General features: G+C 40.4%; 2 protein-coding genes across 13 annotated transcripts in view; one reads left to right on the top strand and one right to left on the bottom strand.

The window, feature by feature from the left end:
- Positions 1-23,945, top strand: part of TATDN3 (TatD DNase domain containing 3) — a 47,546-nt gene extending 23,601 nt beyond the window's left edge. For 3 of the 10 annotated variants that reach the window (XR_010412280.1, XR_010412281.1, XR_010412282.1), the window contains 5 exons: positions 6,471-6,560; positions 7,568-7,811; positions 14,307-14,356; positions 15,605-15,719; positions 23,808-23,945. Coding sequence is in view for 3 of the 10 variants with exons in the window: in XM_064594156.1 (XP_064450226.1) it covers positions 6,471-6,560; positions 7,568-7,703 (226 nt within the window). In the remaining 7 variants the exon portion in view is untranslated. Of the gene's footprint in view, positions 1-5,478; positions 5,724-6,470; positions 8,895-14,306; positions 14,357-15,604; positions 15,720-23,807 lie in introns of those variants that run through there. The other 7 variants (XR_010412284.1, XR_010412285.1, XR_010412286.1 and 4 more) reach the window with 5 other exon arrangements.
- Positions 4,370-25,445, bottom strand: part of SPATA45 (spermatogenesis associated 45) — a 42,666-nt gene continuing 21,590 nt past the window's right edge. The window contains exons 2-5 of one of the 3 annotated variants that reach the window (XM_045877194.3): positions 23,885-23,958; positions 13,244-13,331; positions 9,671-9,985; positions 4,370-4,967 (exon numbers count right to left, since the gene is read on the bottom strand). In XM_045877194.3, the coding sequence (XP_045733150.1) occupies positions 4,948-4,967; positions 9,671-9,947 (297 nt within the window). In that variant the 5' untranslated portion in view covers positions 9,948-9,985; positions 13,244-13,331; positions 23,885-23,958 and the 3' untranslated portion in view covers positions 4,370-4,947. Of the gene's footprint in view, positions 4,968-9,670; positions 9,986-13,243; positions 13,332-23,884; positions 23,964-25,445 lie in introns of those variants that run through there. The other 2 variants (XM_064594165.1, XM_045877197.3) reach the window with 2 other exon arrangements.

Raw genomic sequence — 25,445 nt, forward strand, 5'->3', positions numbered from 1 at the left:
CGCTCCTAAAGTCCATTTTAACAGGCACCTTCTGCAATCAGTAGCTCCCTAATGGAGGAAATCTGTATGTAAATACATTTTTATCTGCTGCTTCTAACTTTCTGATCTTAGGCCCGACTGGAAGCATTTATTGTTAATAGAAGTTAAGGAGTCTGGAACTGTCATTGAAGTATCCAAAATTTTTAAAAATAGAGAGAAAGGGCGCCTGGGTGGCCCAGTCATTAAGCATCTGCCATCAGCTCAGGTCATGATCCCAGGGTCCTGGGATCGAGCCCCACATCGGGCTCCCTGCTCGGCGGGAAGCCTGCTTCTCCCTCTCCCACTCCCCCTGCTTATGTTCCCTCTCTCGCTGTGTCTCTCTTTGTCAAATAAATAAATAAATAAAAGTCTTTAAAAAAAAAAAATAGAGAAAACTTTTCATTGGTGGAATGAGTAAAGCTCAGATATTTGGATTAGCTAGATATATAATTCTTGCATGAGTTAGATATATTTTTAAATGGCTGGAAAAACATCAAAAGGATAATAATATTTCACAATATGTGAAAATTATATGAAATTCAGATTTCAGTGTCCATAAAGTTTTATTGGGACACAGTTATGCTCATTCGTTTTCCTGTGTCTGTGTTCATTCTTCGGTGACAGAATTGACTATTTGCACCAGAGATCACATGGACGAAAAACTAAAATACCTTTAGCCTTTTACAGAAAATGGTTAGCTGACCCCTGGCCTATACTTTTCAGAATAATGCCTGAGGCCCAGGGTGTCTCCTGGTCTGGAATTCAGCCCCTTAAAGAGGATCCAGTCACCTGAATTGAACTGGAAGGCTCACTCAGCCCCAACCAGAGTGGTGGTTCTCATTCCTGGCTGCACATCGGTATTACCAGGGGCGCTTTTAAAAAGTTCCCACATGTCTGGTCCGACCCAGATCATTTAAATGAGAATTGCTGGAATCGGGGTCTAGGGAAGTGAATTTTTGAAAAGCTCACTAGATGTTTCTGAAGTGCAGCCAAAGTTGAGAGCCATGTGCTGGAAAATGGAGTGACTCCAAGAAAGGTGTTTGTGGTCGTGCCTTAAACTGCAGTGCTTTTCAAACTATATATAGGTCAACTGAGGATCTTGTTAAAAGACAGGTTCCATTTCAGTAGAGCTGGGGTGAAACCTGTGATGGGGTCCAAGGCAGGCCCCCCCAAATATGCCACTCTGCAATAGTAATTATTTGGGTTATTTTGAATCAAAGTTACTTAAGAAGCAGCAGTGCAAGAAGGACACTCTGAGCCTCCTTTGTCCTCCTGCAAGCAGGAAATAAATCTCCCCTGTGAAAGGTACCCTCCCGAATCAGGAGGTGAAGAGACATCCTTATCACCAGAGATAGGGAATTCAGCACTGAGAGGCTTAGTATAAACACTCGTTTCTTCTTCACCAGTTTACTAGCCCAAGCCCAGACTTGTCTTGTCAGTTCCTCACAATTTTCTTGTTTCTTTGTCTGAAAGGTATACAAGTTCTGCTTTGGTCACTTCCTTTGAGTCTCATATTTTTGTGAGCTCTCCTATGAAATTAAATTTGCCTTTCTCCTGTAACTCTGTCTTACGTCAATTTAATTATTAACCAGCCAAAGAACCTATAAAGGAAGAAGGAAAAGTTTTCCTCCCTTATACCTAAGATCCCATATTTCAAAAAACTTGCAGATATTGCAGATGCTGCTGGTCCGTGACTAGCAGGGTGAGGGCAAGGACTTCATTGAACCTGTAGAACATATTCCGTGACTTGTATTTTTGCCTGCTTAGTAATGAGTAGTTGCTCGAAAGAGTTCTACTTCAGATATGGTAGTCAGCTAAGGCCTCTGAGGACATGACGTGCTAGTTGAGTTGCTGAAGAGTGCAAAGGGATCAGATCTGAGAAGAATGGGGAAAGAACTTCCCAGGCAGAGAGGAGCTGATGTGATGGCCCTAGGGCAAGAAGGACTCACTTTTGAATGGCCTGTGTGACTACAGGGTGACAGAGATTGATGCTGTTGGTTTCGTTAATAGGAAAGATAATGTTTAAAAAGGAGATGCCTCCATTGATCCTTGCTGGGTATATCACCTTGAAATCAGTTCTCAGAAAATCAGAGGAATTCAGTCACCCTGAGAAGGAAAGCAATTCACAGGAAGATGAAAAGGAGTGTTAGCTGGGCCATACCGAAATAATGGGACACAGAGAGGACTTGTAACAGACTTTGCTAGGTTCCTCCCTATTCCACACCTAGTTCATATTGCCCTGTAGTTATTGATGGTGATAGCTCTCTTCCTGGAGCAGGTCCTCGATCTAAATTCTTTCAGGCAGTTAGCGGGAAGGTCAAAGTTTCTTCCTTAGTCTTTGAGGTCTTGCTGGTGTTCAGCTCAAGAGTCATCTACGTGCCAAAATGGCTGCCTACAGCAGCAATGGTGAGCCATGCCGAAGTCTTTTCTGGAGTACCAGGGGTGCCACAGGGGGCCTTCCTGCAGGAGCATTACTGGTCTTCACTTGGAAACTCACCTGCAGACAGCCATACAGGGATCCAGAGCAGAAAAGGAGGAAAATGCTGGTCCCCACATGTTTATGAGGGAACACGTGCATCAACAGATATGAAACATTACTGGGAGGGGGTAGAGGAGGTGGCTGGACTCCTCGTGATTTCAGGTAGTCATGAGGGAGCAGAAGGCTAGCTGAAGACCGAGCAGAAGCTGACACCCTGCAACCTCCCCCCACCCGCACCCCCCACTCCTGGGTGGGACATGTGTGACATTCTTCCAGGGATCTCCCAACTATCTTAATGTTAATACTTTGCTAGAGGGGAAAACAACCTTAACATGACAATGGCAAGACCTCTGGTATCTTGTAGGTATCTTGTAGATCTGTCCTCTTTAGCATATGAAAGTTCTTTTGAAACCTCCCTTTTCCTTACTTCCCGCAACTCCCGAGTATATAATCACCACTCCTCAAGACCCCAGTGCAGCGCTCTTTCTGCCCACAGATCCTGTCCCTGTGCTTTAATAAAACCACCTTTTTGCACCAAAGACGTCTCAAGAATTCTAGGTCATCGACTCCGGACCCCACCCCACTGAACCTCACCTATATTCCAAAACCCCATCTGTAGGGTCAGAGTCCGAAATATATACGGTTTTGGGGGCTGCCGAAGGATGTATAGAGGAAGAGGATGCGGAAACACCTATTAGGAAAAAGGGCTGGGGGAGGGAAGGTTTCCAGGAGAAGGTGGTATTTAAACTAAAGCAAGCCAAGTGAAGGGAGGATAACAGAATAAGGCAGAGAACCACAAATAGTTCCTTAAAACCTGGAGGAGAAGGTAGGAGGGGATTACAGAGAAATGAGGTTAGAAGAATTGTTAATTATATAGTACATAACTGGACATTCACTGTGTGTTTATTCCCCAGGATTCATATTAGAGTGAACCCAAGGAATGATGTTGTATCTGATGGTCTTTATTTGAGTTGCTCGGTGTTGAGAGATAATTCTCCACAGAGCTCTCACATTTCTGCATGTCTTGGGAGCAGAGGCACCAACAGCTTTTGTTCCAGACTACCTCTTCAAGGATGTTTGTAGCCAAGGACCTTGGATGGCAGAAATAATGTCTCACTGGAACAGAGGGAAGGTTTATTTACCATCCAGTATAATACAGTTTGGGTTTCTTAAGCTCAGGGGTCCTCAGGTGTGAGGCAAAACCTCTGTGTATGTGGCATCTATCTGGACAGTTCCATATTGCCATGGAGGGCAAGGGGGACCCACCTAAACATGAGGCTTGTGCTACTTGCTGTGCTTGGAGTAATAAAGTCCTTTGCCTCAGAGCTAGGAGCCTTCTGCCTTCTGTCAAAGCTCATGAAGCTGTGGTAGGCTAACCTTCAAAGCTCTTGACACTAGGTGTTTGCCTTCTTGAGAAGCAAAAAATTAGTTTTGGGTCTGGCTTTTTTTTTTTTTTTTTAACATCAAGAGTTAATGAATCTTATCCGTATTGGGCACTTGTGAAGTCCCAGCTGAGGTAGGATTTTAGGCCAGTTGAATAATCCATATCCCTTCTAATACAAAAATACTCTGGTTTATGAATCTGAGCTTTCTGTGGAAGCAAAGGGCAACTAAATACAAGGTGAATATTTCACTGATGTAAAGACAAGTGCCAAGAAGCCAGGCAGTGCTTGGCTTACCAAATGGAATAGGCTATGACCTCAGGCTACAACATGGAACACACACCAGCTTAAAATCAAAAAATAGTCTGCTATCCAGGAAACAATGACACAGAGGTGATGGTAGCCAAATGGGGTTTGGCCACAAGATGATTCTGGCAATGCCCACTTTGGAGCTGGATAATGAAATAGAACAGAAGTCTCTGTAGGCACCTTATATTACCTTCTCAAGTATGTACTTCTTCAAATTATCAAAATCGCAGCTTTAACAGAGTAAGTTAATGCAATTACACAATAGAAGCAAGTGTTAGCTTTGAGAAACTTGAGTCTTCAACTTGACTAGTGGGATTGGTCAACACATCTACTAATTTCAAAAACAAGCTATTTAAACATTCTAGGTTAGGGGCACCTGGCTGGCTCAGTTGGAAGAGCATGCGACTCTTGGTCTTGTGGTTGCGGGTTCGAGCCCCATGTTGGGTGTAGAGATTACTTAAATAAATAAACTTAAAAAAAAATAAAACATTTTTTACAAAAGAGAAGATCACTGTAAAGTGAACTTTTTGGTCATTCATCTTTGAAACTATCTTTAATCACTCAAAACCTCTCCAGAACATCCAAGTCTAAATAATGGTTTGGAATGAATAAGATATGTTTTATGTGACAATAAAATGTTTTCTTGGTGATCCAGTGAATAATTTTTTTTTCTTCTTTTATAATTAATATTTGTAAATAAGACAGACATTGAGGAAGGATCAAAGAGATTATATTTCTTTGTGTCTCTGGAGATGCACTTTATCCAAATATGGCATTATCTGAAAAATAAAAAGAAGTAGTTGTTAGATAACGTATAATACATTTCGTAGTTCCAGAATAACCCTGAAGGCAGAGAGGATGAGTACTGCTTCACAGATACAGAAAGGAAGGCTTAGAAACATTAAATGACTAAGCGCATGACATTAGTCAATGGCAGCAGCAGAACTTGAACCCAAGTGCAATGGACCGAATGTTTATACTCCCCCATCACCGCAAATTCTTATGTTGAAACCCTAATGACAGTATGATGGTGTCAAGAGCTGGGGCTTTTGGGAGATAATTAAGTCATGAGGGTGGAGTCCTCATAAATGGGATTAGTGCCCTTAGAAGAAGAGGCCAGAGAGCTAGCTAGCTCTTTCTGCCGTGTGACGACACAGCAAGAAAACAGCCCTCTCTAAGCCAGGAAGAGGGCATTCGTCAAGAACCCGACCATTTTGGCACCCCAATCTCAGAATTCCAGCCTGTAAACTAACAGCCTGAACTAAGATACCTGCATCTTCTGTTTTTAAGGCTAGTATGCCCCTCTTTGGGCCTCCACATCTCCAAATGGAAGACTGAGAAGAGAGCTTAGAGATCTCCAGCTAAGAAAACCTGTTCCCTGGTCTTCATATCCCTATTGGTAGAAGCAAAGAGGAGTCCCCAGAACCCGAAGCACTCTTAGCAAAGTCCCAACCATTCTCAGCTTTAACACTCATGGCCTCACCACTACTTGAGACCATTAAGACTAATCTCATTCTGTTCTTTTTTTTTTTTAAAGATTTTATTTATTTATTTGACAGAGAGAGACACAGCGAGAGAGGGAACACAAGCAGGGGGAGTGGGAGAGGGAGCAGGGAGCCCAATGCAGGGCTCCATCCCAGGACCCTGGGACCATGACCTGCACCGAAGGCAGACGCTTAATGAGTGAGCCACCCAGGCGCCCCCTCATTTTGTTCTTTATCCCTGTTTACTTGGGCTACCTCAAGAAGCCAGGAGTTCTGAGAGAGAGACAAACCAAGAAACAGACTCAACTATAGAGTCATACAATATGGCTACCAGTGGTGGGGGGATGGTTCAAATAGGTGATGGGGATTAAAGAGTATACTTATCATGATGAAAAAAATAATAAGATAAAAATAATGGGGAAAAAAGGAAGCCAGGAGTTCTGCGTTGCCCCACATCTCCTGATGCTAACCACATAGCTCTATGAGCAGCAGTGCAACCCCTACCCAGCACTTCCTCTTCACTCCCATCCTGCTGCTTTATGTTCCTCCATATCACTTACCCACTTAAAAATTCCCTGCCTCTATCCACTCAAGTACCCACTGAAATCTAAGTTTTATGAGGCAGGGGTTTTATCTATCACTGTACTGCCAAGCAGAGAACAGTGCCATAAAAATTTGCTGAATGAATGTGCTTCTTCCTCTAACACAGGTATGTATGAAGGAAAAGACCGTTTTCTAATTCTTACTGTATATATCCAGCAAAATGTACCTTCTTATTATCCTCTTCTATTTCTAAAGATTATTCTGCAACAACAAATGTGCCATGGGAAACTCTAGGTTTGTGAGCCATCGCCCAAGGGCACAGCTACTGGTCTCGAGAGGAATGAGGTAAGATTTACCATTACTTCTGGAAAAATACATTCTATGTCCCAGTATTTATTCAGTCATCAAATGAATATTTTCTGAGTGCCTAATTAATGCCAGACACCATTCTAGGAACGGAGTGGATAAAGCAGTGAAAAAACAGACACCATCAAGGAGCGTTAGGGAGTGACAAACACTGTAGCCAGGTATTGTGTTACAGGATGGGTGTCTCCAACTCAGGAGAAAGGGCAGGGCCAGAAATAGAAATGTGCAGGATAGAGATGAGATTTTCAAGTTCTCTAACAGTTGAAGACCAGCAATCTGTCTCACTGAGATCACCTGAAAACTAAGTATAGATGATGAGAAGTGGGCCATCTTACAGAAAAAGGATGTGATTTTACAGTTAATGATGTTTATCATTCAACTCAATACATATTTGTTGATGGTTTTACTAGAGTAATATGTTCATCAAATTTTATAAGTAATGTCCCGTCTCCTTATTTTTACAAATGAGGATTTTTTTTTCTGGCCTCCTCGGGGAGGAGGTATTCTCTCATATCTGTTCTCAGTCTAGTGTGGTGGGGCTGAACTTTTGGTTTGGAATGTGGTAAGTTCTCTTTTGGGCTGAGTTTAACTTTCACTGATTTTAAGCCAATTGCCCAGTATAGATAGTTTTCCAGTGACAAAGTGACAAAGCCAATTTTTACCTCCATCCGTCTCTCAATTGATATAAACTGAGGAATAGAAGGATATTATTGTTTTTTCAAGCCTCTACAGTATTCAGAATAAAGTAGACACTCAAAAAAATGTCAGCACCCTTCTCTATACCCACATACTTTCTACTTGTGGGGAAAAAAAAAAAAAAGCCCCCAGTATCTCTTATTTATCTAAAGTTGAAACCAGAGACCTTAAGTTTCAAGTAGAGATTAATGGGGAAACAATTCTAATGAGCTTTTTTTTTTTTTTTTTCTAATGAGCTTTTGAGAATACACAGTACTGGGTCAATAATTACCTACCATTTGTTCAAACAGGTGGTTCTCAAGCTTTTTGGTCTCAAGATCCATTATATTCTTAAAAATTATTAAAAACCCTATCAAAGTTTTGTTCATGTGTGTTGTACCTCTCAATATTTACCACATTAGAAATTTAAATGGAGAAAAAATTTAAAGCTCAAGAATACAAGTCAACATTCCATTTAATGGTCAGAAAAATGATGTGACTGCATATCATACTGCTTCTGGAAAACTCTGTTGTACTCCCATGAGAGTATAAAAGGTAAGTAATATCTCAGCATTATTATGAAAATAGCTTTGAGCCTGTGGGTCCCTGAAAAGACCTGAATACACAGGGGTTCCCCAGACCACCCTTTCAGAACTACTAATTTAGACTAAAAAAGAAAAAGCATGTATTTACATGCCAATTACCATAACCTTTAAATTAGGTCTATGCTGTGCGTCTGGGTGGCTCAGTTGGTTAAGCAACTGCCTTCAGCTCAGGTCATGATCCTGGAGTCCTGGGATCGGGTCCCACGTTGGGCTCCTTGCTCAGCGGGGAGTCTGCTTCTCCCTCTGCCCCTCCTCCCTCTCACGCTCTCTCTCAAATAAATAAATAAAAATCTTAAAAAAAAAATTAGGTCTATGCTTATTCTGTATCTTGTCATCATAAAATTGAATTTCTGTTTGAGTCTGCTTACTTAAAAGAAACAAAGAGCTTTTCTGCAATATTTAAAGGTTTGTTTCAACGTTCCAGAATTGTTGGTTTATAACCTCGATATCATTAATGTTGGCTATGGAAATTATGTTTGTTAGACTCTGTTTTGTAGAAAACCATGTGTATTCACGTAAAGTGGTAAACTATGTTTGTCATAGAAGGTGGATATTACCAACCACCATTAAACTTGTGAGAATTAACCTACTAGTTGTGGCTTACCTCATCTAGTTCCAAGTAATTCAAGCAGAATAGAAGATTGTGCAGACCCACTTAGAACACTAGATGCACTCCTCCTTGTAAAGAGTTATTTTTTGAGTAAAATAAACACATGGCTGTTACAGATTAACTTTGGAAGCACAATGGAGAATCTCAGTTTCCCATGACACACTGTATCACCTCTCTGTCCCACTTACTAAGAGCTTGGGGCAAATGAAAAGTCACAACTCCTTCATCAAGTTAATCTTGTTGAAGTTAAATCTCTAAAATAGTGATTCTTGGGGTGCCTGGGTGGCTCAGTCGTTAAGCGTCTGCCTTCGGCTCAGGTCATGATCCCAGAGTCCTGGGATCGAGCCCCACATCAGGCTCCCTGCTGAGCGGGGAGCCCGCTTCTCCCTCTCCCTCGCTCCCCCTGCTTGTGTTCCTGCTCTCGCTCTCTCTCTCTCTGTCAAATAAATGAATAAAATCTTTAAAAATAAATAAAATAAAATAAAATAGTGATTCTTTTGTTTCTGATCTAACTTAATCATGTGTTGTTTGTATTTAATACAATTGCACTCTTTTTTCTTTTTACATAAATGACAAAATGCCATCGGTTGCTTATCTTGACTTAGGAACAAGTGTTCCCAATCAATAGTAGTTACCCTTTCTCTTCCTCCTCCTGCAAAATAATATCACTACCACCACAAACCCCCATGCCAACCTCCTTCCACACTTTATTATTGTGACTCAGGGCTTCTTGCTTGATATTTGTCATCAAAATAATTTCTATTGTATCTCAATTTTGCATGTGAAATTTTTGCATAGGCAACAGAAATTGGTGAGAGGAGGTCTCTGGAGTTTTTGTGGTCTCTTATAATTATCTACAATGGCTTTTCTCTAAATATGGTTCTCAGGCCATCAGCATCAGCATCTCCTTAGCCTGCTGAAAAATGCAGATTCTGGGGACCAAAGGAGAGCCTACTGAATGAGTCCGTCTGGAGGTGGAGTTTGGGATTCTCTAAGCACAAGAAACTGAGAATCTCTGATCTCTAGTAGACCTTATATCAAAGAACCTTGTTTACTGATGCTTTTTACTTCAGACAGATTTCCTTTAAACTATCCCAGAGAGATACTTCCTGAAACTCTCTCAACCCCAGAAACTCTCCCCAAGTTTACTTATAAATCCCTCCTGTCAATTGGGTGGGAATCCTACCACAACAACTTACTTTTTGCAGGAAAGTGCTTTTTCTCCGTGTGAGCAAGGAGACTCAGTGTGAGCCAGGAGCTCCTGCCACTGTCAGGAACATATTCTTTGATTTGGGTGTGAGTTGAGGGCATATAGGCACCACTGAAATGCCTCTTTTGAGCTCTCAGTAAACTGACTTGATTGCTTCTTTCCACAAGGCAGTTGGATTCACGCTTTTCATTTATCTCCTTCAGGAGACATTGTTCGCTTTCTTTGAGCTTTGTAATTATTTCACTGGTTCTGTTCGTAGAAGTCATTATGCTGACAAACCAGTCATCAAGTGATTCTTACTGTCCTGCAAACAAATGACAAAATACTATCAGTGGTCGCTTGACCTAGCGTCCAGTCTTCAGTCAGTTCCTCTTTCTCCTCCTGTAAAATACCACTACCGCTGTGCCCCTCACCCCATATCTCACTCCATTTTTATGATTGTTTCCGAAGATCTTTTTGGTGGACTAGATTATTCAGACCTAACTCCCAGTGAAAACTACTAAAAATTATGGGGAAAATTTTTTTTTAATTTGTTAATAATGAAATGATAAGAGAGTTAGAAAATATCAAGTCCAAAATGAAGGAAAGCAAGAACAAAGACATAGAGAGGTAGAAAGAACCTGCGCTTGCCTGAGGACATTTTCTAATCCTGGAGGTTAAAGAAGTCATTTTGCTAGCCTAGAGGGCAAGGGACAGAAAAATCAAAGCTCAAAGCCTATGCACAGTGGAGACCCTAAAGTAGACCTTTTCCATATTAAGTTGGCATCCAAAGGGCTACCCCCTCAGGGTGAGAGTGAATAAGAAATAAATTCACATTCCATCACGAACTTGCAGGAAGAATGTTGCTTTAGCACTAGGCACAGCTCTGGGGGAAAATCCCTCCATGAAAAGTTGTAAGTGCTTCCTGACTCTCACATGGATTTTCAACCCAAATTCACAGCTAGGGTGGTTACAAGAAATGTCAAGCTGAAAAGCAAGAATGGTGCAAGAAACATCAAGCTGCGAAGCAAGGGTGGTAGCAAGAATTTAGCTAAAGGGGTTCCAGGCTGGGAGTACATCCAAGTGACTAACAGAAGCAAACTCAAATCTTTTCTGGGAGAACTTCATCCTAGGCCTCGGGGAATCCCCAATACTTTTTCAAAGACAACAAAGAGCACACAGCCAAGGATAAGCAATCAAGCACAAGGGTAGATGAGGCATCATAAAGTGAGAACAACAGTAACAAAACCATGAAATCTACATATGGGAGAAGCATCAGATGAATTATAGAACAATTACACAGACTACATCTAAAGAAACGAGAAAATAAGTTTGCAGCTATCTTCAGGAAACAAGAAGCCAAAAAGAATTTCTAGAAATGAGAAAATGTTATTAAATAACATTTCATATAGGTTTAGCAGCAGATACGGATTCAGATGAAGAGATAATTAGAGGACTGGGAGATAAATCAGAAGTCATTATCCTGAATGCAGCATAGAAGGACAAAAAGTGTGAAAAAGCTAAATATGTGGAGGACACAGTGAGAAGGTCAAACCTACAGGAAATGGGAAATCCAGAGGACAAAAATGAGGCAGAGACAAGATTTAAAAAGATGTTTGAGAAATATCCAGAACTGACAAATGATACGACTCCAGAGACTCAAGAAGCTTAAAGAATAGCAGTCCAGATTTTATTTTATTTTATTATTTTATTTTATTTTTTAAAGATTTTATTTATTTGACAGAGAGAGAGAGGTAGCAAGAGCAGGAACACAAGCAGGGGAGTTGGGAGAGGGAGAAGCAGGCTTCCCGCTGAGCAGGGAACTCGATGTGGGGCTCTATCCCAGCACCCTGGGATCATGACCTGAGCCGAAAGCAGATGCTTAACAACTGAGCCACCCAGGCACCCCAAGATTTTTTTTTAATCCACACTTAAGTTACAGTGGAATTTGGAAAAAAAGGAAATCTTATAAGCAATGAGAGAATAAAAGGAAAGGCAGTTAAACTAACAGCTGACTTTTCAAAAAGGAACAATAGAAGCCATAAAACAGAGAAATTATATTTTCACTGCGGTAAAGAAGTTATACAGATGGTATAGTCAGCACACAGAGAGATGCTCAGCATCATCAATCATTAGGGAAATGTAAATCAATACTATAGTGAGATACTGCCTATCAGTAGAATGGCTGAAGTTAAAAAGATCGACCAAATCAAGTGCTGGTGAAGATGTGGAGGATTGGAACTCTCAGACACTGCTAGTGAGGTTGTAAAATGGTACAACTGTTTGGAAAACAGTGCGGTAGTTAAAAAGTTAAACGTTTATCTGCCATATGTTCTAGTCCGGAGTATTTACCCAACAAAAGTGAAAGTCTCTATACAAGTGTATGAAGAAACTATTTGTACACAAGAAAATTTATATATGAATGTCCATCACAGCTTTATTTTTATGAGCCAATAAGTTCTACCAACCCAAATATCCATCAACAGTTGAATGGATAAACAAATTATCGTATATCCACACAATGGACACTACTCAGTTATAAAAAAGGAATATATTATTGCTACACACGGTAACATGGATGAATCTCAATGTAATTATGCTGAGTGAAAAAAAATCCAGACAAGAAAAAATATATACTATATGATTCCCTTCATATAAAATGCTAGGAAATGTGAACTACTCTACTGGGACAGCAGATCAGTGTTTGCCTGGGAATGGGAAGGGGTTGAGGACAAGGGCAGCAGACGGGGGTTATAAAGGGACATGAGTAAACTTTTGGGGGTGGTGACTATGTTCATTATTTTGATTGTGGTGATGGTTTCATGGGTGTGTATATATATATATGTCAAAGTTTACAAGATTGTACTTTAAACACATACAGTCTATCGTATGTTAATTACATCTCAATAAAACTGTTAAATAAAATTGGAATCAGCACCTAGCACATTGCCTAATGCATATCAGGTGGTTAATAAATATTTGTTGAATGAATAAAAAGTATATTACTTATAAATCTTGACTCCTATTCACTCACTATTATATAATGAGAATTTTTCATGCCATTACATATATGTCATTCATAATAAAAATGAAATATTTGATGACAATGTGGTAGTCTTTCATATGGACTTAAAATAATATATTTGATTAGTCCATTTGTTGTTAGACTTGTAGGTTGTTTACACTTTGAACAATACACTGAAACACACTGGAGTGACAAAAATCACACAAACACACACTATTTTAGGAAACCTGCCAGAGTCATCGTTTGTCATTCCTGGATACACAAAAGGAGAAGAGGTATGTTTCAAAGTTCTCTGGCTAACACATAAATCTTACATGTGTTTGTACCTGCAGAAAGTAGTTGTCCCTACACAAAAGGAAATGGTTTAAGGGAGAATGGAATTTGAACTTTTTTCCCCCTCCCCCTGTCCAAAGCTCAAGGAAGACTAGAATTTTCTGCAAGATGGTAAAGAATTGTCTCAGGCAGTTATTGCCACAATAATGCTGCAAAACTCAACAGCATACAACGATAAACATTTATTCTCATGCTCAGTGGTGGATTGAGCTGGGCTGGGCTCACCTGAGAACTTGGCTTCTGGTTTAAAGGTCTGGCTGGGCTGGGCTCCCCGGTGAAGGTTGAGCTTAGGTCTGCTCCCAAAATTTTAGGACTGGGAAAAACAAGAAAAGCTATTTTCCTTTAATCCAACATGTCAGATGGGATCTAAGTCTCTTATCCTTATTTTGTTTCTAGGAATTTTAATAGCATAAGAGAATTTTTTTTTTTTTTTAAGGTAAAGGATATGAGAAGAAAACAATTTTTTCTTGAACTGCAGTTTCATTTTCCCACCTCTGGCAGGCACATCTTTTCCATTTCCCATTTCTGTTTCCTATCTCCCTGAAAAATCCTCAAGCTTAGGCAGCATATCTTGCACAATAAAATTGGAGTTCAAGCTCATATAATGTAGGAGCCCAATAAAAAGCAATTGACAAATTGACCTTCTTAAATGTATAAATCCAGTAACATTTGCTCACAAATATAAAAGATAATACACAACCCACCAGAAAATGATCCCTTGGTATTCAAATGATTTAAGTAAACTTTCTCTTTAGACAAGATGTCAATTGCAGACATGAAAAGAGAAAAGATGCCTTTTCAGCACTGGATTAGGCAAGTTTAAATTGAAGGAAGACAAAATATTTTACACACTCAATTAACACTAAAGAATTAAATTGGCCTCGGGCACCTGGGTGGCTCAGTTGGTTAAGCGACTGCCTTCGGCTCAGGTCATGATCCTGGAGTCCCTGGATCAAGTCCCGCATTGGGCTCCCTGCTCGGCAGGGAGTCTGCTTCTCCCTCTGACCCTCCCCCCTCTCATGTGCTCTCTCTCATTCTCACTCAAATAAATAAATAAAATCTTAAAAAAAAAAAAAAGAATTAAATTGGCCTCAACAAAGCTAACTCTATTCCAATCACCAATTATTATCCAGTGTAGTGGAAACAAAATTTGGTTTTATTTAAATAGTTTAAATACCTCATTGTTGTCATCAGTTTCAACTTACTTTTACTAGAGATACTAATTTATCAGAATTTAAACTTTTTGAACTATATCCTCTCTAACACTTTTACTGTTTATCCTCTCTAGGGGCTGAAATCAAATTGGGACATGACTAAAGGAAAAGAAAAGAAAACAAGGTATGTTTTATATGTCATACAAAATAACTGTGTGACCTTCTCTGGGCACTCAGTTTCCTTATTTAATTGGAAATAATGTCCAACTCACAGAGTGTCGTAAGGATTAAATGACCTAATATAGCCAATCCTCAATAAATGGTAACTTTAATATATCAATTAGGCACTGTGAAATAAAGGATTTGTTCAATTGGATAAGTTGGGGAAATTTGTCCCTCCAGTTATTTTTTGTCCCTCCAGTTATTTTTTGTTTTGTTTTGTTTGTCCCTCCAGTTATTGATCTGTTTACTTGCTATGCAACCAGGATCAGCTACATAATTTGTGGGGCCCAGTGAAAAATGAAATTCTAGGGCCCCTTATTGAAAATTTCAAGATGGCAACAGCAGAGCATTAAACCAAGTGTGGGGCCCTTTTGAGCATAGGGTCCCTGTGTTAGTGCAGAGGTCACATGTCTATGAAACTGACTCTGTGTATTACATAGTAACAGGATGATTTCTATGATTAATTCACCCAGTTTTAGTCTTTTAAACAGAGATAAGTAATGTGAACAACCTATGGCTTTTTAAAGGGCTTTGAGTGGCGCCTGGCTGGCTCCAGTTGGTGGAGCATGTGACTCTTGACCTCAGGGTTGTAAGTTCAAGCCCTACACTGGTTGTAGAGATTACTTAAAAAAATAAAATAAAATCTTAAAAAAACCCAAAAATTAAGAAAAGGGCTTTGAAAATATTAAGGATTTACAGAGAGAACATCTTCATTATTCATGGAATCCATATTAGCAAAATTGTCTACTCATAAAAATTTGTTATCTCAAAATCAATACTTGTAGCATTTCCATCATCATTCCCAGAAATGCACAGAGTAGCAAAAATTTTAGTCTCCTTGATGTGCATATTCCCAGCTAAGGTCAAACAAGGGGATACTCTGCGTTCTTGCTTCAGCTCTCATACTATAAACAAGTGTCCTTTTCCTGATCTATTTAGTGTCATTATTTTTTAGGATGCCCCCCAAGTATACTGCTAAAGTGCTGTCCAGTGCTCCTAAGCAGCAAGAAGGCTATAATGTGCCTTATATGTGTTAGATAAGCTTTGTTCAGGCATGAGTTATAATGCTGTTAGTTGTGAGTTCAATGTTAATGAATCAATAGTATGTATTAAATAATGTTATATACATAAAATAAGGTTATGTATTGATTGGTTGACAAAAATGTTATGACCAGAGGCTCACAAGAACCTAACCCTGTATTTCCCCTAGGAGCAGTGGCTGAGTATTTGATAATTCGATGTTTGGGGTCACTTTATAGAACATACCTACTGCAATAACAAGAATCAACTGCGTATATATAGAAAATATACTACTGTTTCTACAGGTATGTTATTATAAATTACCTTTAATGTGCAGCAACCCAAAGCCTATTTGAAATCCACTGGTTTGGATCAGCCTACTGAAATGTTACCCTGGTGATGGAATATTATGATCTAAGTCATTCCAATTTTGTTCTATTCATAGAACCCTAATTAAGAGAAATTTTGGAGGTAGAGAGACCATTTACTAACCAGCCATGTATCCTTGAATAAATCACTCAGTTTCTCTTAATACCAATTTCTTCATCTGAGATAAAGATATCTATTCCATTAAGTTGTATGTTTGTGTGTATGTGGTAAGAGGTAGGGAGGGAGTTGGAATTAAATGAGATATACATGTAAATTAAATGAAATATTACATTTTTACATTGTGCTTGGTATCAATTTATTACATGTACTGATATTTCTTGAACATGTACTCTGTGCCTGGTATTGTTCTGGGTACTAGGGACAAATGGGTACCTATCCCCATGAAGCTTAGAGTTTAAAGGTTTAAGGTAGGTACTTAGTAAATCATAGCTATTTTTATTGATTTTATTAAAACTTCATATTTTACTTGGGAATTATTTTATTCATCTTTTTTCTCAGAAGAGGAAGCCTCCCACAAAAACAAATCTTCAGAAATACATTTTAGAAATACAAAAGTCATAATTTCTTTCTCTCTTTACAAGAATTTGTGATAGAAGAAGTAAGATTGGTATTAAAGAAAGTAGTTCACAATACCAGAGAAATGAATTCCCGAAAGAACTATATGAAGGGTCAGCAAAAAAAGACCACCCAACTCTGATGAGACTGCAGTAAAAAAAACAAAAACACAACTCTTGAGCCTAATGCAGGGCGGCCCCTGAAGATGAGAAGGTATTTTGCCGATGTTGGGGGTTTTTTTGTTTTGTTTTTTAGCAAATTTCCCAGATAATCCAAAAGGCTTATCAAGAGACCTACTTGGTTGGGCACAACCCTGGCACCTGAGGGCTTGGGGCTATATTCAAATCCTCTCTTCTTAGAGTGCAATCTGGAGGAAGATTTCTACATCTTTGGACTTCAGTGTCCTTAGCTGTGAAATGGGCTGATATCACTACAGAGCTATTGTGAGGATTAAATGAGATAACAGATAAAGGGACTTGTAAACCATAAAGTATATAAAGCAAATGTTGGGGAGAAAAAAATTTTCTCTACCCTCAAACTTCTTCTGGCTGGTCTAAGAATTAAATTGACATGGACAGTTAACAGGAAAGAATCAAATTTAATTTGTACATACGAGGTCCTACAGATATGACTAAGGCAGGCAGCTTTTTTAAAACAAAGAAACGATAAATTGCAATTGACAGGATAATGTTTGGGAACTTCAACTAGTAAGGAATTCTAAACAATTTGGATGGGGGTATTCAGTTAGTAAAAGTAACAAGGTTTGTTTATACAGGCTTCTTCATCCTAAATTCTCTCTCTGATGATAAGGATGTCTCTCTACATCCTGATACAGGGAGGGTACCATGCACATGGGAGGTTAATTTCTTGCTTTCTGGAGACAAAGGAGGGTCAGTGTGTCCTTTTTGCACTGGCTGTTTCTTTCTTCTTCTTTTTTTTTTTAAGATTTCATTTATTTGACAGAGAGAGACACAGCGAGAGAGGGAACACAAGTAGGGAGAGTGGGAGAGGGAGAAGCAGGCTTCCCGTGGAGCAGGGAGCCTGATGTGGGGCTCAATCCCAGGACCCTGGGATCATGACCTGAGCTGAAGGCAGACACTTAACGACTGAGCCACCCAGGTGCCCCGCACTGGCTGTTTCTTAAGTAACTTTAATTCAAAATAATCAAGATGCCAACATAGCATATTTTAGGGTCACCTACCCTGAGCCCCAACACGAGCATTATGAGTTTTTCTAAAATGTACATTGATTAGATTAGATTATTAATTCAGAAAGTTATGTGTGTGTTGTATCCAACAGTAATTCTCCATCATAATTTTACAATGCAATTATTTGTCACATAAGAAAGCCAATTTGAATAATTCTTAAGCCAACAATTTTCCCTCACTCAAAGGTTACTCTCCCAGTAAAGATTTCAGGCTACATTCTAAGGTATCCTATCCCCATTTTCCTGGATTCGCTCTGGTTTGCTATCATGAGTTTAGGGTAGGCCACCACAGGATGTGATGCTTTAGCGTGAGCATTATTTTGAGCCCCAAACAATCAGTGCACATAAGCATGAGGGCATACCCAGTGCTATAGGGTCTAACTGGCATGAGATAATATACTATAGGTTGTACCTGAGAGGCAAGATTGTCATAGAATGTTTATAGCAATGCCTTTATTTTCAGGGGAGTATAGATGTAAAGGTTTGTTAAAATTAGGTAAGCCTAGAGCTGGGGGTGTTGACAGTATTAATTTCCAGGCTTTAAAAGATGGTAATATCTCTGAAGGCCAGGAAATGGGCTGGGGTGGGGGGTGGGGGGGGCGGGGGTCTCTGGGAGAAGAGCATACAGAGGTTTAACAAAGTCTACAAAATCAGGAATCCATTGGCTGCAATAGTCAGCTACCCCCCCAAATTTACATAATAACCACTTATTTGTTTTGGGGAGAGGGATGAACAAAATTGACTCAAGGTGTTTTGGAGTCCGCTTTTGAATGCCCTGAGATATCTCAGGTCCTAAGTAGTTAACAGTTGTTTGCACCCATTGAAGTTTAAATCTGGAGACTTTATGGCCTCATTCAGCCAGTGCCTTTAGGAGGATGAGGGCGTCTATATAAGAGCTCCCTGCTTAGTTTGATTCCCCCTGATTAGAATCAGAGGTGACAGGTAGAGATAAATCCTCTGAGCAGATGGTAGAGAAAGTCACATGAGTGCCAAATAAGAAATCCAATTCCTGATCCTCTGTTTTAAGGTTAATGGTGGTGGGCTTTGGGGTGTGACTGAGGCCTGGCTGACACTGTCATTTAAGGGGGAATTGTCTCTCAGGAGAAAAACAAATTTTCTCAGGATGATGGGGTTTAGGGAAATTGCTTCTTAAAATTTACTTTTTCTTAAGTACAGGACAACTTCTCTTCCAGTGACCTGCATTCTTGCAATATCTGTGATTGCCTGGAGGCAAATAGGGAGAGCTCTGAATGGGCCTTGAATTACTCTCAGTCATGCTTTCATCTTTCCAAAGACTCAAGTAGCAAAGCAAGAATTGCTGCTATGAGTTCTTTTTTCCTCCTGCTTTCCGGCAAGCTCTTTTCAAAGAATTAAGTAGCTGCCTCCATTATTATGCTTAGTGGTTGCCCTGACCAACCGACCGTGTGGATTTGTTATTTAATATCAGGGAGAAAATTTCCTGCTAAAGCAGAAATTAAAAGATTCCTATGTTCCAGGGCTTCTGGATTTAACAGTTTGCCTTTGAAAAGTTTGTATATACATTCAACAAAGGCTTTTATGTGCTCTTCTTTCTAAGTACATCGTTCAACCTCAGACCAATTTACTTTGAGGGGGAACACCTCTAATATAGCTCCTATATTGAGGCCTTGGATATCAGCCTCCGGCTGAGCCGTTTCTGGGTCATGCGCAGGAAGGCCTGGGAAAGGCTCAGGCCATCTGTTTCCTCTCTGAGGGGGTTTTCTCCAGGGACCATCTAGCTTGTCTCCTAACCATCATATAATCATGGGTAGGAAGAACACCCCTTCATAGCCAGTCTAGGTCCCTGGGAGTGGGGTTGTAAATAACCACTAATCTTTCTAATTTGTCTTTAAATTTGGTAGGATCCTCCTGATGTGGAGAACAAAGGCAAAAGAACAAAATTAAATTTACTTAAAACTTATAGTCCATTGACAAGTCCTTGATACAGGCAGAGTGACATTCCTCTTGGAACTCAACTGCCTCGATGTTAATACTTTGATATGGGCAAAAGGCAACCTTAGCTTAACATTAACTCCAGGATCCTATAAGTCTTCTTCAACATATGAAAATCCCTTTGGAAACCTCCTTTATCTCTACCCACCACCCCAAGATATATATTAGTGATCATCCTCCAAGCATATGGCCCGCTGATATACATCTGAAGGGTCTCATGACTAAGGTTTTACTAGACAGTAGTAAATGACCTTTTCCTAACAACAGCTAGCCCCTCAAGGTGCTGGAAACCTTGCTTCCAAATTCCTTAGAGACTTAAGCTATCCCTAACGCCCTCCCAACTTGGAAGTATATAATCAGCCACTCCTCATGACCCCAGTGCAGCTCTTTCTGCCTGAGGGTCCTATTCCTGTGCTTTAATAAAACCACCTTTTTTGGGCGCCTGGGTGGCTCAGTCGGTTGAGCGACTGCCTTCGGCTCAGGTCATGATCCTGGAGTCCCTGGATCGAGTCCCGCATCGGGCTCCCTGCTCAGCGGGGAGCCTGCTTCTCCCTCTGACCCTCCCCCCTCTCATGTGCTCTCTCTCTCTCTCTCTCATTCTCTCTGTCTCAAATAAATAAATAAAAATCTTAAAAAAAAAAAAAGACAATAATTAAAAAAAAAAAAAACACCTTTTTTGGGGCACCTGGGTGGCTCAGTCTTTAAGCGTCTGCCTTCAGCTCAGGTCATGATCTCAGGGTCCTGGGATCGAGCCCCACATCGGGCTCCCTGCTCCGCGGGAAGCCTGCATCTCCCTCTCCCACTCCCCCTGCTTGTGTTCCCTCTCTTGCTGTGTCTCTCTCTGTCAAATAAATAAATAAAGTCTTTAAAAAAAAAACAACAAAAAAAACCCCACCCTTTTTGCACCAAAGACATCTCAAGAATTCTTTCATGACTGTTCACTCCCGAACCCCAACATTTTTACATCACTCCAAGAGCAGAGGTGAAGGGATTTTATAATTTAAAAGATCTGCTGCTGTCCTGGGGACATGAATTCTTTGCCCTAGGGGTCCAGGATACATCCACAAAGGACTTGGCATAGGAATGGCTGAAACTGGCAGAGGTTGATTACAGATCCCTGGAAAGTAGGAGGAATTGAATTATAAGGGGTAGCAAAGAAAGCCTTGTTGCTCTTCCTGGGCACTTTTGCTAAATTCACTTCCTGACATTCAGTATTTACATAAGCAAACTGTATTCCCTGGGTCTGGAGATCAGGCAGAAGTGCTCTCTGCAAATCTCATGAAGAAAGGGAAATTATAATAGGCAGCTGGTTGTTAGAGGGTTTTTTTCTGGGGAAGGTGGAATTTTAGGATTTAAGGAAATTGGCTGAGGAGATGGGGCTGGGTTTTGAGAAAGGGAGTTTAGACCAGGGGCCCAGATCCAAAATATCTAGAGGGTCAGGGACAGGGAGTGGGGGATAAAGGAGAGCAAAAGGGGGATTTATGTCAGATTTGTTTAATTTCTGTTCTGACTTTTATTCTTTCATTTTATTGATTCCCTGAGGCTAGCTGTTAAAATTTTATTGTGTTTTTCTTTAAATTTGATCCTCCCATAAATACCGGAAGGGCAACTGCTTGGAATGAGAGTTCTCTAAAAAATTTTCCAAATATAGAAGTTTTTCCAACTCAAAAGACCCATCATCTGGCCATTAATGAGTAGGATCTCCATTAGTATATTTATTCTAATAGTGACACAATCCAATAAGCCTTTTTATGGGAAGTCCTGGAGCTCATTTCCAAAGCTTAGAATAAATCTTTATTTTATTTTATTTTATTTATTTATTTGAAAGAGAGACAGCAAGAGCAAGAGAGGGAACACAAGCAGGGGGAGTGGGAGAGGGAGAAGCAGGCTTCCCGGCGAGCAGGGAGCCCGATGCGGGGCTCGATCCCGACCTGAGGATCACGACCTGAGACAAAGGCAGACACCTAACGACTGAGCCACCCAGGCGCCCCAGAATAAATCTTTACCATGGACGCAAGAGGTGTCCCTGCAGTGACTGCAGACAGTATAGCCCCCGTGATCCAAAAACTTCACTCCCCAAAATAAACTATGATAGCAAAGGCCTTTGTTGTTGCACAGGCAATAAGGATGGTGTCGTGAAAACAGTGTCTCTAGTCTCCCACAGGAACATGGAACACCTCCAGTCACAGATCACTAATCTGTGACACGAGCAGGCGCTACTGAAATGGGACTTTTCCAGCACTAACAAACAACAAGTTTGAGATAACAAATGCCCATTATGTTCTGGGACCCCTTATGACAAAATCCTCTGATTGCTGACACAGCCAGCCCAAGAGCATGTCTTGGAACCCCACTCTATTCAACTGGCTACCAGGTACACCCCAGTAAGTGCACCCTCCAGATGGTGAAGACCAGAGAGCGTATTTTTACTAGTCATAAAAATAAGCAACAAAGGCCTTTACTTCATAGTCTAGCTTTGGAAATGAACTCTCTAGATCTTGTGAAGGCAGCGTATTTTACATTCTCTTGTGGGATGGATGCCTCTTGTATTCTTGGTTAAGCCATAAGAAGGCTTAGGTTTGACTCACTATTGAGATGAATACATCCTACTCATCAATGGCCAGACAATGGATCTTCTGAATCAGAGAAACTTCAGTGTTTGCAAAATGTAACAGGGCTCTCATCCTAAAGAATTGTCTTAATGGCATCTATGTAAAGACCAAATTCAAAAGTGGATACAAAAGAATGTAACAGGCTTTTACCAAGGGAATCCTTGGAATCCTTTTTCCCAGATGAAAAAAACAAATTAGAACAAAAATTAAAGCTCCACATGTAACATAAATTCCTCCTTCTTAATGATGAGGGAGCAGAAGGCAAGCTGAGGACAAAGCAGAAGCTGACACCCCACAACCCCCCCCCCCATGGGATGCAGGTGACATTCTTCAGACACTCCTGGCTGCCCTAAAGTTAAGGAAAGGAAAAAAAAAAAAGTTAATTTATAGAGATCACAATCCTGCAAGACATGAGTCTCCCTCAGTTTACAAATATCTTAGCAATCTACAAGAACAAAGCATTTCTATCAATAATGTAGCTTCCAGAAGGAAATGTAGATACAATTTAATGTCCTTAAAAAGGTGTGCCAGAAGATGGTGCATTTAATTGTTTGGATCTTAATGATGGGGTTTTGGAATATAGATGAGGTTTGGTGGGGTGGAGTCCGGAGCCGACGACCAAGAAATAATTCTTGAGACGTCTTTGGTGCAAAAAGGTGGTTTTTTTAAAGCATGGGGACAGGACCCGTGGGCAGAAAGAGCTGCTGTCCCGGGGTTGTGAGGGGTCACCCCTTTAGCTATGGCCTGGGAGATACAAATGAGAATGTTATCCTTCCCGGCCAACGCCAGAGTCAAGGTAAGGAAAAGGAGAAAGGGTTTCATGTTTAGTTCAGGTGTGAAGTCTTGACCTGTTGTCTTGGGCAGAAGCAGTTTACCTCGGTGCCAGCTACTTCTTTCCTTGCCAGTGTGATTTGGAGATCCCCAGCATCTGTAGAGGGCTCAATGCCTTCTACTTTTGCAGCAGTGTTGGTCACCAGGAGCACTTGCTAAAGTCCCTTTCAATGGGGCTCAAGGGCTGTCTTTCTCTGATAACATTTTCAGAACACCTAATCATCAGGCTTTAAACTGGGACCAACAGAATCCTTTGAATTGGAATCTGGGGAGCCCCCTTTTTTAAAAAGATTTTAGGGGCACCTGGGTGGCTCAGTTGTTAAGCATCTGCCTTCAGCTCAGGTCACGATCCCGGGGTCCTGGGATTGAGCCCCACATCGGGCTCCCTGCTTTATTTATTACAATAAATAATTTATTTGACAGAGACACAGCGAGAGAGGGAACACAAGCAGGGGGAGTGGGAGAGGGAGAAGCAGGCTCCCCGCTGAGAAGGGAGCCCGATGCGGGGCTCGACCCCGGGATCATGACCTGAGCCGAAGGCAGATGCCTAATGACAGAGCCACCCAGGCGCCCCCAGGGAGCCTTCCTTAACCTGTGGATAACAGACATTAGAGACTTACAGTAGCTGGTCACGCTTTCATGAGACAACCAAGGTCAGCAGAAAGTAGTACACTGGTAGAATTTTTAAAAGTTTGTAAGATTTTTACTAAGGCTCATGTGATTTGCTGGTGAAGTGCCCCAATCACGGAGATTATAGAAGGTGTACCCCAAGTGGGAAGTACATTTTTTTAAACATTCTTTTTTTTTTTTTTTTACCCATTTTAAAGGCACCCGACTTGCCATGGGGAAAGGCTTCAACCCATCTGGAAAAATATACAAACAGTAACAGGAAGATATCGATTACCCCTACGAAGTGGCAGTTGAATGAAGTCCAGCTATAGGTGTTCAGAGGGTCCAAAGGGAAGACGTCTGAAGCCTCTGGAGACAAAAACAATTTTTTTAGGATTATGCACCTGACAAGTCAGATATTGCCTGTGGACTGTTCTTGCAATATTATAAAGTCTCCCCACCAATGTCTATTTATAACTTGCGTCATCTTAAATTCCTTATGGTGGGTAAAGGAATGCAAAACCCAAAAAATGGGATTTGCCAGGGACCTGGGAAAAACCAAGCAGCTGTCTTGGTTTCCCATATCCCTGACAGTTTAATTTACAGCCATTGCTCAATTTCTCAGATTCAGGATTGGACTATTGCTAAGTTACAAGGGTATCGGGATGGCAAACGTCTGGTAGTGAGGGGCCATTGTTTGTAGAAGCAGAATGGGCTTTCACATGTGCCCAAATCTTACAAATACAACATAAAGAAAACTTAGTATTACTTCTTATTTGGCAATGCTTCCTATATAATTTAACATATCAAGTGAGCCTACTTAGTTTAGCAAATCTTTTGGAATGTTCCAGGTTAAAAAGATTTAAGCAGACCAAAAGTCTAAACAAACAAACCAACAAAAAATACCCTTTGTCCTTTTAACAGAGAGAAAACCAAATTTTTATTTTGTACCAACTTACTTTTGATATTAAAACATACTCATTTTAATCTTAGTCAGTCCTGACCACCCATAAAATTCCTTTCCAACGATTCCTTTTTCACAAATCTTCTGCAACTTTGTTTTTTACGTTTGGATTTTGTCCTGAGGTTTCCATTTTAAATAACCAGCCTCACTTTAGGACAGGATTACTTTCTTCTCCCTCAACTAAAATGTATTCGCATCCCTCTTATTTATTGTAACCAAAAATACACATCTTACTTCTTTTGCATGGAATGTTGTTTCCCTTACTAGAATTTTTTAGCTCTTAGAAACCTTAATTTCGGGCGCCTGGGTGGCTCAGTTGGTTAGGCAGCTGCCTCGGCTCAGGTCATGATCCCGGAGTCCCAGGATCAAGTCCCACATCAGGCTCCCTGCTCAGTGGGGAGTCTGCTTCTCCTTCTGACCCTCTCCCCTCTCATGCTCTCTCTCACTCTCTCTCTCTCAAATAAATAAATAGAATCTTAAAAAAAAAAGAAACCCTTAATTTCTAGTGAAAGCTAGTAAGTAAGCAATGATGAATTCTGTTACACCAGTATTTTTTTAAGTTGGTATACTGATGAATATATTTCACAATTTTTAGAAATGTACTTTTTCATAGTATAATCTTTTTCTTTTTGAAGATTTTATTTTTAAGTAATCTCTACCCCCAACATGGGGCTCAAACTCACAACCCTAAGATCAAGAGTCACATGTTCTCTTCCAACTGAGCCAGCCAGCCACCGCCATCATATAATATTTAATAAATCCCAAGCATGTTTACTAACAGACCCAAACATATCTTTAGTTTCTCTGTAATAAGGAAGCCAAAAAGTAAATAAATCTATGTCCAGTAATTGATATTTCAGTATTTTATATTATTTAGAAATGATCTAGATAT

This window comes from Mirounga angustirostris, unplaced genomic scaffold (assembly GCF_029215605.1).
Source record: "Mirounga angustirostris isolate CCGP_5_RB_7025 unplaced genomic scaffold, mMirAng1.0.hap1 SCAF_6, whole genome shotgun sequence".
Classification (NCBI taxonomy): Eukaryota; Metazoa; Chordata; class Mammalia; order Carnivora; family Phocidae; genus Mirounga; species Mirounga angustirostris.